The 17,110-nt window shown below is 39.7% G+C and overlaps 2 protein-coding genes across 3 annotated transcripts in view; both read right to left on the bottom strand.

The window, feature by feature from the left end:
- The window catches only part of LOC101862829, a gene marked incomplete in the record, with an annotated part of 30,570 nt that extends 28,408 nt beyond the window's left edge, over positions 1–2,162 (bottom strand). Inside the window, 1 exon segment of the mRNA XM_013087615.2 lies at positions 2,055–2,162.
- Positions 2,163–7,705: 5,543 nt separating this feature from the next.
- Positions 7,706–16,784, bottom strand: LOC101863054 (60S ribosomal protein L19). 2 transcript variants are annotated; one of them, XM_005107528.2, is made up of 6 exons: positions 16,685–16,784; positions 12,677–12,783; positions 11,581–11,715; positions 10,749–10,857; positions 9,681–9,791; positions 7,706–7,856 (listed from the first exon to the last, which is right to left on the bottom strand). In XM_005107528.2, exons 1-6 carry the CDS (start codon positions 16,687–16,689, stop codon positions 7,742–7,744), a joined length of 582 nt encoding a protein of 193 aa, XP_005107585.1. In that variant the 5' UTR covers positions 16,690–16,784; the 3' UTR covers positions 7,706–7,741. The 2 variants fall into 2 exon arrangements, with proteins under 2 accessions (XP_005107585.1, XP_005107584.2); XM_005107527.3 differs by lacking the exon at positions 16,685–16,784 and adding an exon at positions 16,284–16,306.
- Between the last annotated feature and the right edge of the window lie 326 nt (positions 16,785–17,110).

Below are 17,110 nucleotides of genomic sequence, written 5' to 3' on the forward strand. Positions count from 1 at the left end.
GTGTGTGTGTGTGTGTGTGTGTGTGTTGGTAGAAATATTAGCACTATTATAAGCATTAGTAATAAGCCAAGCAATGTTCTTTATTGCCGGGCAATATTATTATGTGATTCACACTCCAGGGAGGAAATGATAATTTAGATTTTATTGAACCTGGAAAACCCAATGAGTCGACCAAATCTTCCATCGAAATGCCAGAGAGCGTATAAATGTTTTGAGCTAATGAACCGTATCAATGTTTGTTTCTCTTTGGTTTCTTTGCTTGTTTGTTCGTTTATTTGTTCGTTTATTTGTTTGTTTGTTCGTTTATTTGTTTGTTTGTTCGTTTGTTTGTTTGTTGGTTGGTATTTAGTGGGGGTGGGTTGGGTTTTTTCTTTTGGGGGAGGGGGTTGTATTGTTAAACAAAATTTCACCTATTACATTTTAGCATTTGAAACAAGTGTCGTTGCTCTTGGCTGCTGTTGCTGTTAAGGATTTATCCCATACATTTCGGGACCTGACACACTCTCTAATAAAGTATTACTGCGCACTACACAGTGATTCACCCTTGTGAGAGAAAAAAAACCTCTCGATCAAGATCAATATAAACGTATGCTCCTAGATCTAGAAGGTTGCACAAGTTAAGGTAGGCATCAGAGTGAGGAAGAAATGAATTAACGGGCGACCGACCGGTGGGGCTGATTGTGCCAGACTATTTGTCGTTTCTGAAATCTCAGTCATTTTGTAGATTCTACCTACGCGATATTTTCTTGCAAAAGTCATGCTCCCTCAGGGTGGGTTTTCATTAAGTTTTTAAAGTACATTATCATGTATTTCTTACACCTCTTTCCAGATGCGTAGGCATAGACCAGTAGGTGCTTGCGTGTGTTCTCCAATATTGTTTTTCTGCCTTTTCTTTTTCTTTTTTCCTTTTTTTGGTGTAATTTTAGTTTTTAGTTTTTGTTGTTCCGTTTTTTTTAAACCGGTGTACATCGGAATTTTTGGAGATGTAAAAAAGACTTTTTTAAGAAAAGAAAATATATCATGTTTTGTTGAAAACTCTCTCTTGAATGAACATAATTATTGTTATCTTGTTCGTATAAACATCGATGGAAATGTCTCAGCAACGAAGGAGTTAAAGTCTTTTCCACAGCTACAGCTCGGCATGAAATCTGATAGTTAGGGAACCTGTATTTGAAACATGGCCGGTATATCATTATCATTCTAACGATGGGCTACGGCTCTCAAATTCATATACGTGGTATATTTTGTCATTTGTATTTTAAAGGTATATTTATATGGTACAATAATTCAGTTTTAGCCCAAATGATTATTACCCTAACCCTAACACAAGCCTGCCTTAACCCTACACCCCCAACCCTACCCTAACCCAAACCACTTAAAAGTTACTACCTGTATCGATATTCCAACACTCTTGGGGTCAAAATCAGAGTCAAATATATCTCCCTTAACAGACACCTTGTTGTAAAATGTCTTACTAGTTCAACAAAACAGACTGGAGACCTTAGTCTGTCGTTCTTCCTTCCGTTGACAAACCCTTACACACTTACATTTACACCTAACCTTCTGGTCGAGCAGGGCAAAATCCCGGCCGTCTTTGACCTAAGCTTAAAGTAAGTTGAGGGCTCTTTTCGAAACTGTAACTGTAAGGTAAATGTGTTTCGAAATAACCATTATTTCACCTGTCGCTGCTGGTATTTTGAGAATGTTTTTTACAAATAGCGGATTTTTGGGTGCTATGTTGTTTTAAAACTAGAACAAGACGCTATCAAAAGTATCAGTCAAAATCTGGTCCTTCCCCCACAGTGTTGAAGATATAGGCCAGTTGTACCCCACCCTGCCCCAAGCCTACACGCTTGGGATCTGGGTCCAGTTATTCAAAACATCCAGCCTGCCTGTCGTCCATATAATACTAAGACTCAAGAAATGGCCCTAACTCAGGTAGGCTAAGAATGTACCGTAACAATATTTGGTTCAAGCGTTCTCTGTTGGAATATGTATCGCTAAATATAAATCACATCACTTTTTTCACAAAATCACGTATAATTTCTACTTACCGATTAGCCATTAACTCCTCCAAAGTTTTAGAAGAGGCTGTAAGGTACACAGGTGTATGCGAGGCGGCCATTAAAAGCGCGAGTCGTTTCCTGGTTCGCGTTGGTTGGTTGCGTCGTTTGGATCAGAACCGTGTCGCGGCGAAGGCAGCACACAGGTGAGTTAATCCAAATGGTGGTATCGATACCGGACCTTTGTCCGTTGACAGATTGACGTCACAGCGATCGTGACAAGAGAGAGAGTGAGAGAGAGAGGGGGGTGAGAGGGAGAGAATGAGAGAGAGAGAGAGGGGGGAGGATGAGAGAGAGAGAGAGTGGGGAGAGGGAGAGGGGGGAGAGAAAGGGTGGAGAGAGAGAGAGAGAGAGAGAGGGGGGGGATTAGAGAGTGAGAGAGAGAGGGGGGGGAATGGGGGAGGGAGAATGACAGAAAGAGAGGGAGAGGGAGAGAGAGAGGGGGGAAAGAGGGAGAGAGAGACACGGGGAGAGAGAGACGAGGAGAGAGAGAGAAGGGGGAGAGAGAGAAGGGGGAGAGAGAGAGAGACAGAGAGAGAGAGAGAGAGAGAGAGAGAGAGAGAGAGAGAGAGGGGGGGAGAGAGAGGGGGGGGAGAGAGAAAAATTGGTAATGTAATAACTTAACAACATACTCCTATACAACGTTGGAGCTTGAAGTCACATTCCATATAACATAAAGATATCTGTTTTCTGAAAATGCTGAGAATGTCTTTATTGCGCGCTCACACACACACACACACACACACACACACACACGCGCGCGCGCGCGCGCGCGCACGTGCGCGCTCGCGCATACACACACACACACATGCATACACAGGCACACACACACACATATATGCATACACACGCATACACAGACACATACACACACACACACATACACATACACAGGCACACACACACACACACACACACACACACACACAGATATGCATGTACACGCATACACAAGTACACACACACACTCTCTCTCTCTCTCTCTCTCTCTCTCTCTCTCACACACACACACACACACACACACATGCATGCATGCTTACACATGCATACACAAGCACACACACACACAAACACACACACACAAACACACCCACACGCACGTGTACGCGCGCGAACACTTTCATTTTGATTCAGTAATAAAAATTACTTCATTGACATATGATGATAATCATTTAGCGCTTAGAAAAAGTAAAACATACTTACTGAAACAACAAGACGGGGGATGTAGTCCTGGGACTAGTATAAGAAAATGTTAACAGAGCAAAAAAGAAATAAAAATACAAATTCGGTTTTTAAAATACCGATAGAATGTGTTTTCTGTTTATTTGTTTGTTTGTTTGTTTGTTTGTTTGGGGGTTGTTGGTTGTTGTTTTTTTGGTTATGTAGTAATTTGGTTGGTTGGTTGGTTGGTTGATTGGTTTTTAATCATTTTCTCGAAACGGCTTCAGGGTACTTTAGTTTTTTTACAGCTTCAATTTCTTAGCGAGATTCTGTTCCTCAAACTGCTTTTGATGTCCCTTTTTGTAATATTGCTTAGAAAGGATTTAATGTTTTCACATTCCATGAAAAATTATTGTTGCCAGTGGCCTTAACTTAAATTTAAGCAGACCCAACCAAACTGAAGAATGAATACAAGACAAGTACAAGTATCGATATTGTCGCGAATCGACACAACAGTTACGCACATCAATAGGCAAAGGTACGCGGTGCGACGTCAACCACGAGCCAGTCTCTCTTTCTCTCTCTCTCTCTTGGTCTCTCTCTCTCCCTCTCGCGTCATGGCTTGTGTACGACAGTGGAGGGCGCATTGATATCGTTATCGCCACCTACAAGCAAGAGGTGGTGTTTGCCCTCCATGATAAACCAAAATTCTGCCAGGTGTGGCTGGAGGAGAGCGTAATAGATTAGATACCGTAACTGTGTTCGTTTTTATTCCTCCTATGAGTACAGCGAAAAAAAAGGCAATTTGGAAAATGTATGTGTACACGTGTGTATTTCGTGTATGTCCAGCCGTTAATCTATTACATCATGTAGATCTACATGTGTATATACGTACTTAGTCCTGTAAACTGAGACGTAGTTTTTATTTTTACATTGTATTGTTGGTTTGGGATTTATTAGACCAAACTTAACAATGTCACGATACAACTTCCGCAGTATTATGTGTGTGTGTGTGTGTGTGCGTGTTTTGTTTGTTTGTTTTTTCCCGAGGGGAGCACGGGCAGCTGTGTATGGCAGCACTGGGTAATTACTATACTACTAGACATTATTATAATTAATAATACTCTTAATACCTCTTTGTCTGGTCTTCTCATAGCTCTTATTCTTTGTTGCCTTTTTCTCCCCCCCCCCCCTCACATACAGAGAGAGAGAGAGAGAGAGAGAGAGAGGGAGGGATGGAGAGAGAGAAAGAGAGAGAGAGAGAGAGAGAGAGAGAGAGAGATGTTTTTAATCTCTTCATGCGCTCATTTCCCCTTATTACAGAAATTATTGGAGGGGGACACACACATATGTATTGCATGCATTGTTATCTTGCATAACATTTTTACACTATCCAAAAACCCTTTTTCTCCCTGCATCTCCATAAAATTATCTTAATCCCCTTTTTTTCAGAGAACCTAAGCTGATCTTGGGTGTCACCGCAGGATTAATAAATTGTGTGACCAGTTGATCTTTTTCTTTTCCCCAAGAATAAAGATAAGATAAAGCTTTTTTTTAGACCCCCCCCCCCCTTCCCTATGCTGTATGAATAGTAGCCCATCAATAGGCTTCCCGGGAAGCTGAGAATGTTTCGGAGTGTTCTATGGTCTGCTGGGGTAATAATATAGCGTAAAGCGCATAGAGCCTGCTGCTGAGCGGGGATAGGCGCTATACAAATGCTATCTATTATTATTATTATTATTATGTGTCTTTTTATTCCAGGAGACAAGAATACAAGTATTTGTAGAGGTCTATACTAATACTATGTGACCAGTCGACCCCCCCCCCAACCCAAATCGCTCTCGTTTCTGTCGTCTTGTCTTCATCTTTGCGTGTCTGGACAACGGGCTGGATTTAATTTTCATTTTAAAACAGTTTACCCATTTTGGGACAAAATTCAGTTATTGATTCCATCTGTCATTTTAAAACAGGGTGCACGTTTCTGCCGAAGTCTGGTATCGATACCTTAATAAATAAGGCGGGGAGAGTGTTTTGAAGATATTCAAAGTGACTGGCCGTTGAAATGCAAAGATGTGAGGTTTGGGCTCTCCTGGACATTGGAGGAAACTGGATATTAATATTATTACTGTCTTTTAAAATAAAACCACAGCGAGTGCCAGGCGACGAGTAGCTGCTTCAAACTGCCAGTACATTTTGTCTTGTAATCGCAGTGTGTGAGTCGTGTAGACCTGATCAATGATAGTACATAACAAGATGTACTATCATTGACCTGATATAAGAATTCATTAGCTCTTGTACTGTGCATCGATATATCTATCTCTGCCTTTACTTCCATCATTCATACGTTGTTTTATTTTTGCTTTTCTTGTACATGTAGTTCTGTTGGGGGGGGGGGGTGTTTTTTAAAAAAAGAAATAGTCTAGGCCAGCACTTACCGCCATTAAAAAAGCCCTCATTTTGTTGTCTTTGATATCATTTATTTTTCAAGACAGGCCAAGGAATCAGTTCATTGAAATCATCTTTAGCTATGATTGATCATGTGCTGATATAAATCCCGGCACAAAAATGGAGAGATAGAAGAACGTATAGAACTTGTTAAATGTTAAGATGGATACCAATACCAAGGCTTTGTCTATGGTCACTACTCACTACATCATATGTACGTACATACATGTACTATACTATAAATAATCACAATGACTATGATTGAAGAAAAATAAAATCTGGTCTCACTATATAATTTTTCATTCAAATTGTTTGTATTTGTGATGTGATTCATGTTGCTCTTAATTGTTGTGTTAAGTTTTAATTAAGTATATATGTACTGAACCGTTCACCAATGAGCGCTGAAATTTATAAACGTCTTGTTTTGCCAGTTTTGGATTTTCTTCATGAGTGTTTTGAATTTATGTTTCAATCCTCGCTTTCATTTAATTTTGGTGAGTAAGTTATACCAAAAATATTATTTTAATTCAATCAAACTCAAACAAAATGTAAACGTGTCTACTTAAAAATTTAAAAAAATCATTTCTGAATCAAGAGCTTTTAATTTATAAATCTGAGACACACTGTAGGCTTAGCCTCTATGCTGTTTTACTCATCATTATAATGGTTCTTCGGACTCGGACTTGTTATTTTTTCTTTCTCCTTTGGGTGCCGTAAGTCTTTTCGGCTGTGTAGTTCAGTAGTTCCGACAAGCTTACTGAAATTGGTAACGAATATCTTTTTGAAAATCCAGCCTTGTACCGGTACTATACTATAACTTACTAGATCTATAAGTAAAGTAAATTGTGTTTAAATGTGTCGATAAGCCAAGTGCAAACCAAAAACATACAATATTTATCAAAAATTAATCAAAGTGACAAAAACAAGATTTTTGTGACTGAAATACATGTGTTATTTTCACGGTTACTTCCCTTGACACAGTTTAACAGTCGTGAGCCGTTTTTCCCTTCCCTATGTAATTTTCATTGTTACTGCCCTTGACACAAGTTTGATCCCCAGCTGATCATGTTCATCTTCAATGGAGTTCAGGTACGTGTTACATGTACTACGTTTTAATTTTAGTAAGTGTTTTACGGCACTTGCAACACAATAAGGTCATATAGGTGCCAAAGATTAGAAGTGTTACGAGAGAGTAACAAACACAATAAAGGAGAGATAAGGACGACAGGTGTTTGATGGGAAAGAAGTTAGAAGCAAACCACACCAGAGCACCCACCAACCACCCTCACATTACTACATGTAAATGTAGTAGTCAATACGTCCTTCTCTTCCTCCTCGTGCATAAGGCAATGACAGCCGTGTTCGATAGTCTGATAGATGTGAAGCACTGGACACGACTTGGTATTACCAACTCTATCAGCCGCAACCCCCTCCCAACTCAGTCACAGTGAGTGGCACCTATTAATCCCAACAAACCTCACCTTGTTCATGACCTAAATTGTGTCTGAAGGTGTACCGGTAGTAGTGTACAACTGTCAAGCATGTTAGTGGAAAATAAAACATGGCTCGATCTCCGTGATGTTGAGCGTAGAGTTGAACCTACCATTACCATACAAATAATACAATAACCAAATATTGCAGATTTTGGTAAGCACTAAATTAAAAAATCTGCCTCAAGGCCATGAAAAAATGAATATTATTTTCTATTTTTTACACGAGTGCTCTCTCAATATGGAAATACCAAATAGAGGTGTTACAAGAGAGTAACAAACACAAAAGGAGGGGAGATAAAGATGATAGACGTTTGATAGAAAAGAAGCAAGAAACCACACCAGAGCACCCGCCAACCACTCACTTTCACAAGAGAGTAACATGCACAAAAGAGTAAAGGAAGATACATGTTTGATATGAAAGAAGGAGCAAACCACACCAGAGCCTGGCAACCACCCACACAGTGGCAGTATAGGGAGCCCAAGGTCTCAAACACATTAGCCATTAAAATTGAACATACACACAAATGAAACAACTCATGTATAACAAGAACATTACATCATAAAATTTTATTGAGAAACTTATTTCTTGGCCTCCTCAATGTTCTTAAGCATTTCCTCCCTCTTGAGAGCAATGCGCTCCTCACGTCTGATACGAGCGTCCTTGACCTTCTTTCTGCGGGCCTCGGCCTGGTCGCTGTAGACGAGGGAAAAAAAGACAACATTAACCAATTTGCATAGAAAAGCAATGACATTCTCGTCAAGAGGTCTAGACTTCAGGAAAAACATAAAAAGAACATTGCAAAAGCAAACCAGTGACAGACAAAAGCACAACAGCAAATTGTACTGAACTCTGAAAAATCAATCTCGGCCAATAAAGGAAGGGGGCTAGACATAATTTTCTTTGCCCTGACAGTTCAAAGAGCATTTTTCTTGACAGTTTTCTTCTTACAGACCAATGTACTTAAAAATAAAGTCATCACCCATCCCAAAAACACATTTCAGATCCAATTACAGGTAATGTGACTGATAGAGGGGATGAGACTAGACAAACAGGCAATATTATCAAACAAATCACAAATGAAAGGTGAGGGAGAAAAAAAGACCACAAAAAAACTTTGGTTCAGATTCACATCCATAACAAGTAAACAAATTGAATTTTCAGACATAACAATCAAACAGATGTTGCTGTTTCTTGCTCAAACTTGAAAGAAAGGAAGAAAGGAGAAAACAATGATTATGATCATTGGAACAAATAAAATCTCAAATATAAGGGGGTGCTTCTTTGGGATACACATAGCAGGGATCACAGTGAAATTTTTCGCCAACCCTTGAACTTCGATGGTTGATCCCATTAGGGATTTCAGTAAATATTGCACCCCCCCCCCCCCCCCATCAGTTTAAAAAATGCAAAATAAATTATGAACTACTGTTCATGACTTTCTTTCCTCCCCCCAAGCCTTCGTCTCTGGTCCACGATAGGCCGAGCTTAGTCGAATCTGCAGATCGCGGGGCGGAACAACAGCAGAGCACATTTTGGGAAGTTCTCGCAATTGCAGAAAACTGATCCCTGATACAGCCTATATATAAGCTGGCACCCTGCAATCCCCCACCTTATTAAGGCTACTCCTATTTCGCAACAGTAATAAAGTAATTGACCTCTAGAATTTAAGAGTTTCACTACCCCATTTTGGCATCTTTGTCGCTCAGTTGTATCTGTGTGCTCAGTGACAGCATTATAGCATACCACTACCACTGTATAAATTTCAGGCTATTATCTTAATTTAGTACAATAGATATTCTGGAAAAAAAGAATGCCAGTCCCTGGTTTTGGTCTAAAGAGTACTAGAACAACGGAGTTAACTTTACATGGCTACAGGGTAGTAGGGTTGGGCTTATGCAATAATTAAGGCCGAGGCCAAACCAAATTATCACAAAAGATGAGAACGCCTGTCAATTTCAGTTAAACAGATGCATACCCCCCCCCCCCCAATCTTTGTGAATCGGGGGACCAAGGTTGATAAGATGCCTTGCGACTTTGTTCAACTTGCTTCACCACCTTCGGCTTCAGGAGGATTCACAACTACATCTTTTCATCCAGTTTAGCCTAGTTTTTTCACCCCTCCGTGCCGAACAACAGTTTACTAGTGTATAAATCATAAACTACATAATCAGGACCCCCCCCCAAATCCTTGTGAATTCCTGCTTAGATACGACCTACATAATTATAGATCTGGGCGATTCATTGGATCTTGATTCTACTTAATGTAATAAGACGTTGTGTCCATTCACTTCGTCACATTTGGCCTTCGGAAGGTCTAAAATCTAGATTCTAGCCAGCAACTGTCGCTTAGAGGCTAAGACACGTAAACAAAGTACGATAGAGTAGCAAACTGTTCACCTTGCTTTTTTAGTGTTTGGGCTACACATATAAGCTCAAATAGGGTCACCCGAAATACAACGCAAATGAAAAAATGGGTGAAGGACTGAATAAAATGAGCAGAACAAACAGAAAACATACCTGAGGAGCTTGGACCTGGCCTGCTCGGCCTTCCTCTTGTGGATGAACTCCATAAGGACACGCTTGTTTTTGAAGCCATTACCTTTGCACTTCATGTACAGCTCACGGTACCTGCCATTACAGGAAAATCAACCAGTTAATTGCACTTCTAGCTTGGCAGTAATAATAATTGCATATTTATATTAGCACAAATCCACAATACGCTTATGCACTTTACAACCATTGTTACCCCAGGAGACTAGATCACACTAAGACATTCTCAGCTTCCCGGGATGAAAACACCTGGTAAAACACTCACAAACTGTCAAGATCGTTTCTTGTCTAAAGCCAGATACCCTTCTCACTTGAGTGAAGTGAAGAAAAATGCATTTAGAGTGCCTTTCCATAAGGACATGCCTGTCCCCCAACCGACAGGATTCGAACAAAGAACTTACTGTTAGAGATTCCGGTAGCTTAACCACTTACTAGACCATCAATGCTAAAGACATCACGTAAAATGGGGTAAAAAAAAAAGTCAAACGTGAATAAATAGTAAATGATGACTATTTTCTCTTCACAGACATTCCAGATTTTGGTTCTCAAGAAATGTTTTTAAAAAAAGATCTTTTTTACCATTTAGAAAAATACATCAAACACTTTTACCAAAGAAAAACAACCCACCCACACAACCTTTCATTGATTAGTGTGCACAACACAAGCATGTGTGTGTACCTGACGAAAGGTACAGGATGATGCTTTTGAGAAATTCCATTTTATAACTTCTGGTACAAAAGTCATGCCTGAACATATAAAAAATGTTTGTTTTTTAAAAGGTAGATAAGGTGCGGAAACAAAGTTTTGAGAATATCTTACATTTGAGCCAATACATCAAATTTCGCGGAAAAAGCGATTTGCAACACAATCCGAAAAACTGACATCCACAACACCTTGGACTGTTTGCCCCCGACACCGAGAGTAAAGGCTTACTGGCCACAAAGTCGGAACAATCGCTGACCTAGTTGCCTATGTACACATTAACAACCACTAACCAGATCTGAAATTACGAACGATAAAGGCAGAATAACTTACAAATGCTTGTCAATCTTTTTGGTCTCCCTGTACTTCCTGAGCAGCCGACGAAGAACCCTCATGCGACGGATCCAAAGAATCTTTGTAGGCATACGAGCATTTGCTGTACCTGTAAAGTTAAAAAGCAGGCATTTCAGAAACTTTTATTGTTGTGACTGGACTGAAGTAAGTGAGTGACAATAATCTTTCAATTTGCAGTCAACTCTCGTTCATTGCAAAGAACTAATCACAGCAAATTCTTCACACTGTAAGGCAACAAGCTGCCTGCCAGCATCCCCCCCTCCCCTCTTTTTGGCATATACATGATGTCAATTATATTGAACTTTACCTGCGAAGAGAGTACTTTTAGTTTTTGACTTCAAACAATAAGCTGACTATCCCTTCATACATACATGAAGTAAAAAAAACAAAAAAACAACAACCATACAGTAAAGACCTTTTGACCTTTGCCTGAATAATGACAACTAATCTCTTTCACCGTCGTGTATAATATATTTTCCAAGACGTGGGGAACAGCACAGTTCATTTTTTAGAAATTAATAAAAGAAGAAAGCACAAACATTGTAATACAGTCAAAACAGTCCGATCGACAACTTATTAAAGACAATCACACGTACAAATATCTACTTCTCATTTCTGTTTCTAAACATTACAACGGCACTGTCCAAGACGTCAACCTGTGTAAGACAAATTACTTTCCTTCTTGACAGTGAGTGGCAATAGTGGACAAGTCCAGCTATTTAAAAAACCAACAACACAGGTCTTTCAAGTTAGGCTATCCATCTTTGCAATGTACAACAAAATAAAACAAGAAAAGTGCAATGCAACCTACCCTTTCTCTTTCCATGGCCCATGTGACGACCTTTGCGGCGAGCCTCAGCATTCTTGCGAACCCTGGCGCGGGAGTGTACCTTCACAGGCTTACGGATGATCAGACCATCTTTCACCAGCTTCCTGATGTTCTGACCTGCAGATGAATCATTCAGGTTTCATAAATGAACTTCTCTTTCAGCTTAAAATTAAAGTCAAACATCACTTGTAACGAATTAAAAAAGGGGCAAATCCCCCACACGACAAGAGATTTCAAGATGAAAAAGACTACTCCTAATGTAATGAGCATTGAGCATTTTTTAGAACATGGAAATGCGCAGCATAAATGCTACATTATTATCATTATTAATCACATCCCACGAACTACATATGTTCCTGCATTACATTCAGGGGGCTTGTGCTTTCTATCAATGCCAACCCGCCTTGCGAGCGCACAAAAACTGGTCACATGTAAACTGTATAATTGTTCAAATTTTCCGAACACAACAACATTGGAGCATTATTTCAAAAGAATACCTCAAACCCTGGTGAAACATTTCTGACATGTTTGTAATTTTCTGGTGTTTTACTGAACCGGGATATATTTTATGCAAATTAGTTGTAGTAAATACAATTCCATTTGAATTTTACTGAAAAACATTTATTAAAGATGCAAAATATGTCATTTTTCAGTTTTCAAGGACTCTTTACCCATTGAAGTTATGAAACAAACTTTGGCGTTCATTTTCTCGCTAATTTCACCATTGGAACCAGGCAACCTCACCACCTTCAATCCCAAATGTTTTGATTTCTATTTAAGACAGATGAATATTTTTTCCATTGAAAGCAAAACAAATAAGCTTTCAGATGATACCAATAACTCCACATACCCAAAAATTGACGAGTGTCCCATTTCACAGTGTCGTGACATATTATCTTAGAGGTGAGCTTCCCCAACCCAGGCTGAGAGGGATACAAAATCTCAGAAGAAAGACAGACATGCAATAAAAATTCTCCCCACACTAAATGCAATTTGGGCCTACTATGTGCGACAGCGAACCGCTAAACTGCTACACCCTCATACTTAACTCCTAAAAATAAAACAAAACATGACTTACGTGAATTGGCGTTGGCAATTTCATTAGTTTCATTGGGATCCAACCAAATTTTGTTTTTCCCACATTTGAGCACCTTCGAAGCGAGGCGCTTCTGAAGGCGAAGGGTACTGAAAAACATCACAAGAAACCACAATAAGAACAAGCAGTGATAATAATAATATGCTTACCAAAGGGCAGTAGCTCTGCTTCAGAATCCTGCTCTAAAAACTAGTTATGGGGCAAAAATCAGTCTCCAAAACCCTTGATTATGTTACAAACTGCCCGCTGCAACACATAAATGAAATGTATTTTCAGATCATTTACCACAAGTCTTGAATACGTTACAAATTTATACAAATAAACCTGGGTCGTTTCATATCATTACCCATAAGTTGTAGAAACAGAGACTTCGAACACAAAACAGGGCTAATAACAAAAAAGAATACCAGTCTCTTAGCCTATTTTTCCTTCTTTATTTCTGACAGTTCAAAAAACATATCTGTAAGCTTAACTTCTATTTCTAACCTGAAAAAAATTTCGAAGGTATGTCTACTAAATCTTCACAAGTGACCCTCAAGTAACACAAATCATTGAGTCTTACACGCTTCAAGATAAGCGAAAAAAAAAAAAGAAACTGGCATGAGAACACTTGTGCATTGATGGTGGGCCAGAGAGAGAGGCATCGCCAGTGTATTGCTTGGGTAAATTTATCACACAGTAGGCCTGCACACTGTGTATAATGCATAGTGTATAGGCTAGTGAAGCAAGGATACGCGTACGTCTGTCACATGAACTTAAGTTGGTCATGGCCTGTGACTCTGCAAAGTTAGTACATAGAGCCTGCAAGTGGTTTGTTCATGAATTGGCATTGGCATTGGCATTGATTGGGCTTTCTCTCCCCTAGATTAGTTCCTCAGAGCACAGAACTGTGTACCCATCTTTATATACTCTTTTATTTTGTCTGTTCCGAGTGACCACTCAGCAGATTTAATTAAGTAAGTGAGCTGACAATGTCCAGGAGAAAAAACAATGCTTACAGATTGCAGCCGAAATTGTTACTGCAAAAGGTAGAGCTAGATGGGAAAAAAACTTTCAAAAAGTAAAATTTGCTGGAAGCATGGCATTCCCAACTCTAGAATGGTTTTGCTCAAGTGCGGCTATGTCGACCACGTGGCTAGTCTGAGCGTTAATTGATAATTAAGGTTCATTTCGTTTCTACGAGGCTAGTCTGAGCGTAAATTGATAATTAAGGTTCATCTCGTTTTCCCGCCGTTGCCCAACTAAAGGGCGTTCTGTTCTTTATCCGAGTCTTGAGTATTTACTCCAAGCCATGAGGACACCTTTGACCCCAGAAAGATCGACAAGCATCTACTCCCCCCCCCCCCCAACCTTTGTTCTTTGCTTAAAAATAAACAATGCTACGTCATTTCCTAAGAATCAGCAATGCTATTTCTAAGTTGTGGGCTTTCAATGTCAAGGCTCATTTATTATCTGGGTCATTGCCTGACCTCCATATCACTCGCTTGTGTCTATGATTGAGTCTGAGTGGTGTGTGTGTGTGTGTGTGTGTGTGTGTGTGTGTGTGTGGCCACGTCGCCGAAAGGAGAAAATTGCATCTTGTAGAAACGCGGCTACCCGCTCAATATCATAGGACAAACCATGGCCTTCGATATGAACTGTTCCCCTGACCGTTATTGCTATTTATAAAAAGATGAATTATAATGAGGCATTGCCTCGAAGTGGATATCTAGATCACCAAGTTACTACACTGCGGAAACCGAGGAATGCCGAACGTTCCCTAAGTAAAAATTAAGGATTGCATTTTCCGTAGCAATTTTGTTTTCTCCTTCCGGACTTCATTGAAAACCAATGGATTCTCTATTCTCCCATAATGTTCATAGCTGCCACTCAGAAATTTCAAAAAAGAAAATTCACGTGAAGGTGTACGTCCGATCTCCGAAGGCCGAAGTAAAACCAGTGAGATCCAGAGGCAATATATCGGAACATATAGCCTATGTTTTTGGAAGGGAAAAGTGTCATATTTGTTAACCATAGACTACTGAATTAAAATGTATTTGAAACCCCCCCCCCCACTAAAATACTAAGTTTACTTACAAGCATTTGACACAGTTTGGTGACTAAAAATCCAGTTTTAGTTGGCAGCTGGAGTCTTATAAAAAATGTCCTTTTACTTTAAACTTGTGAATCGATGTAGAGCAGTATTGGACCAAGGAGGCAAAACCTTTGCCACTATACTGAGCGATTTCTTTATCGCACCAAACGCAAAGTGAAGCAAGCGGCTTGTTCAATTTTCTCATAAACTTTTCAAGTCGCACACCGTCTGCTTCTTTCTCATTTCAGCTCTTATTTTTGCATTCTGCATCAATCTCTCTCGAATTTCCGCTGTTTTTAATAAAAACTCGGCGCGCAACGCCCCGATGCTCCATCGACACTGTTGCTCCTCAATAAACAATGTGTAACTAGCGCGATAGGCACAGAAGAACGGAAGTAGAAAGCTACGGGCGGACATGCGCAAGACATGTTTACATCTCACTCCCAGTTCGGTGTTTTCTGCCCCAAAAAAACAGTATCACAATTTGAGACCAAGAGCGGTCCAGATGAGGAATGAGGAGGAAAGCAGCGGGAAAAGCTAGATGAAGCGGAGTTTCCGCTATTTGGCGGAAAAGTGGCTGCTATGAATGTTGTGCTCTCCTTCTGTCCTGCATAATATTCAGATGTTTTGGATTTTTTTATATGAAAGTGGGGTGGCACTGTTTCCTTAAGCCGGGAGCCGCGTGTGTGACAGAGGAGCTGAATAAGTAAAAATATTCCACTCACAAATTTTATCCTATTATTCTAGGAATCTATCACCCAGTTATCCAGGAAGATTCCATTATAGAGCATGACCTCTTACAATGTGTAAACATCAATTTCATTGGCCAGACTAAGTGAGGCTATTCAAATATGCAAAATATAGGCCTATAACCTAGTTCAGCATGCTTCGGTAGCCGTGATGGCACAAGGCCACTCTAGATTTAGAATCTACGATTACATTGCCATCAATTAGCCCATCTGTAGTTTGAGCAACTCTTTTTAACCCGACACTGCCAAACAAAAGAAAATTCGGAAGGACTAAGAAGCGACCACCCCAACAAACAAAAAAGAAGAGACCTAACCCTAACCCTGGATTCTATCCCTAACCCTCTATTCTGCTGTCTCATAGTGGTCGATCGTTACGGAAGTCCTCCAAAAAATCCAGTTCCCCTAAATTTCTAGAGATCTAGATCTAAGTTGACTCCAATGTAATTCATTTTCTCCCTACTCTGTTCTAGATCTACTGGACTCATCTGTCTGAATTGTGAATGTGAACAAGTGAACATGCCCAACAAAGTCTGCTTGAGAAAAGCATGACTCATAGTCATATTCATATTGCTAACTTATTATTTTAACATGGTTTTACTGTTTATAGCTAAGCTTTTCCTGTTCATCATCCTTTCAAAATAAAAATATGCCAATCCTCAAAACAATCATCTTATTGATATAAGCCTGATCATCATGGAAGGACCATGACTTGCCATGACAGCACACCACACAAGACAACATGACATGATGGCGGCATGGACCTCACCTCGCCATTCACGGGACGGTAATACACACAATCTTTGAACGTCCTATTTAGGAAACATAAAAGGTCAATTCAAAATCAGTGACAAAATCTGCGAAATGTTCTTTGCTGCCTCACAGAGCCATTTTAATCATTTACTTGGCCCGACGAAATTACACTTAGCAGAGCAACGACCGTGCCGCTCAGCCCCAGGCCCAGGTATGTTTCTCATGGTTATGCAAGAACAGACGGATTGGTTTCATCGAAGGCATTGATATTAGCGGTACCGTCTCCAATACAAGCACAAATCGTTCATAGAATGTTTATTGAGTTAAAAACAAACATTAAATAGATATATTATGCTGGCAAAATTATATAATAATCTAAAATTGAAAGATAAATTCACAAGGGAGAAGACAACAAACCTCATGGTGAATGTGCTACGGATAAAAAGGAAGTTACTCCGCTTTTGAGTGCTGAGGCTCACTTGTCTACGCAAAGCTAGTTCTCAAAAATGTGCCAAAATTATAAGTTTTGGGAAAAGAAAGACAACTGAAATATTCAAATTCAATGAATAAAGCAAATATTATTCCTCTGATTTCAATAAATAATTTACAAACGAATGATCATAATGAGTTGTATTTATTCGCAATATACTCAAATAACCGCAAAATACCGAAAAGAAGGGTTAAAACGAAAAACGACGAGGCCCAACGGATGATAACTCTGTTCTGTGTTCTGTAGATCTAGAGGCCCCTATTGGTAATGGTTGTTGGATTTCTTCCCCTTCCAAAGAGAAGAAACTCCCGATCTAGAACTAGAAATTAATAAACGATTCCAAAAACAAATAC

This window comes from Aplysia californica, unplaced genomic scaffold (assembly GCF_000002075.1).
Source record: "Aplysia californica isolate F4 #8 unplaced genomic scaffold, AplCal3.0 scaffold00610, whole genome shotgun sequence".
NCBI lineage: Eukaryota > Metazoa > Mollusca > Gastropoda > Aplysiida > Aplysiidae > Aplysia > Aplysia californica.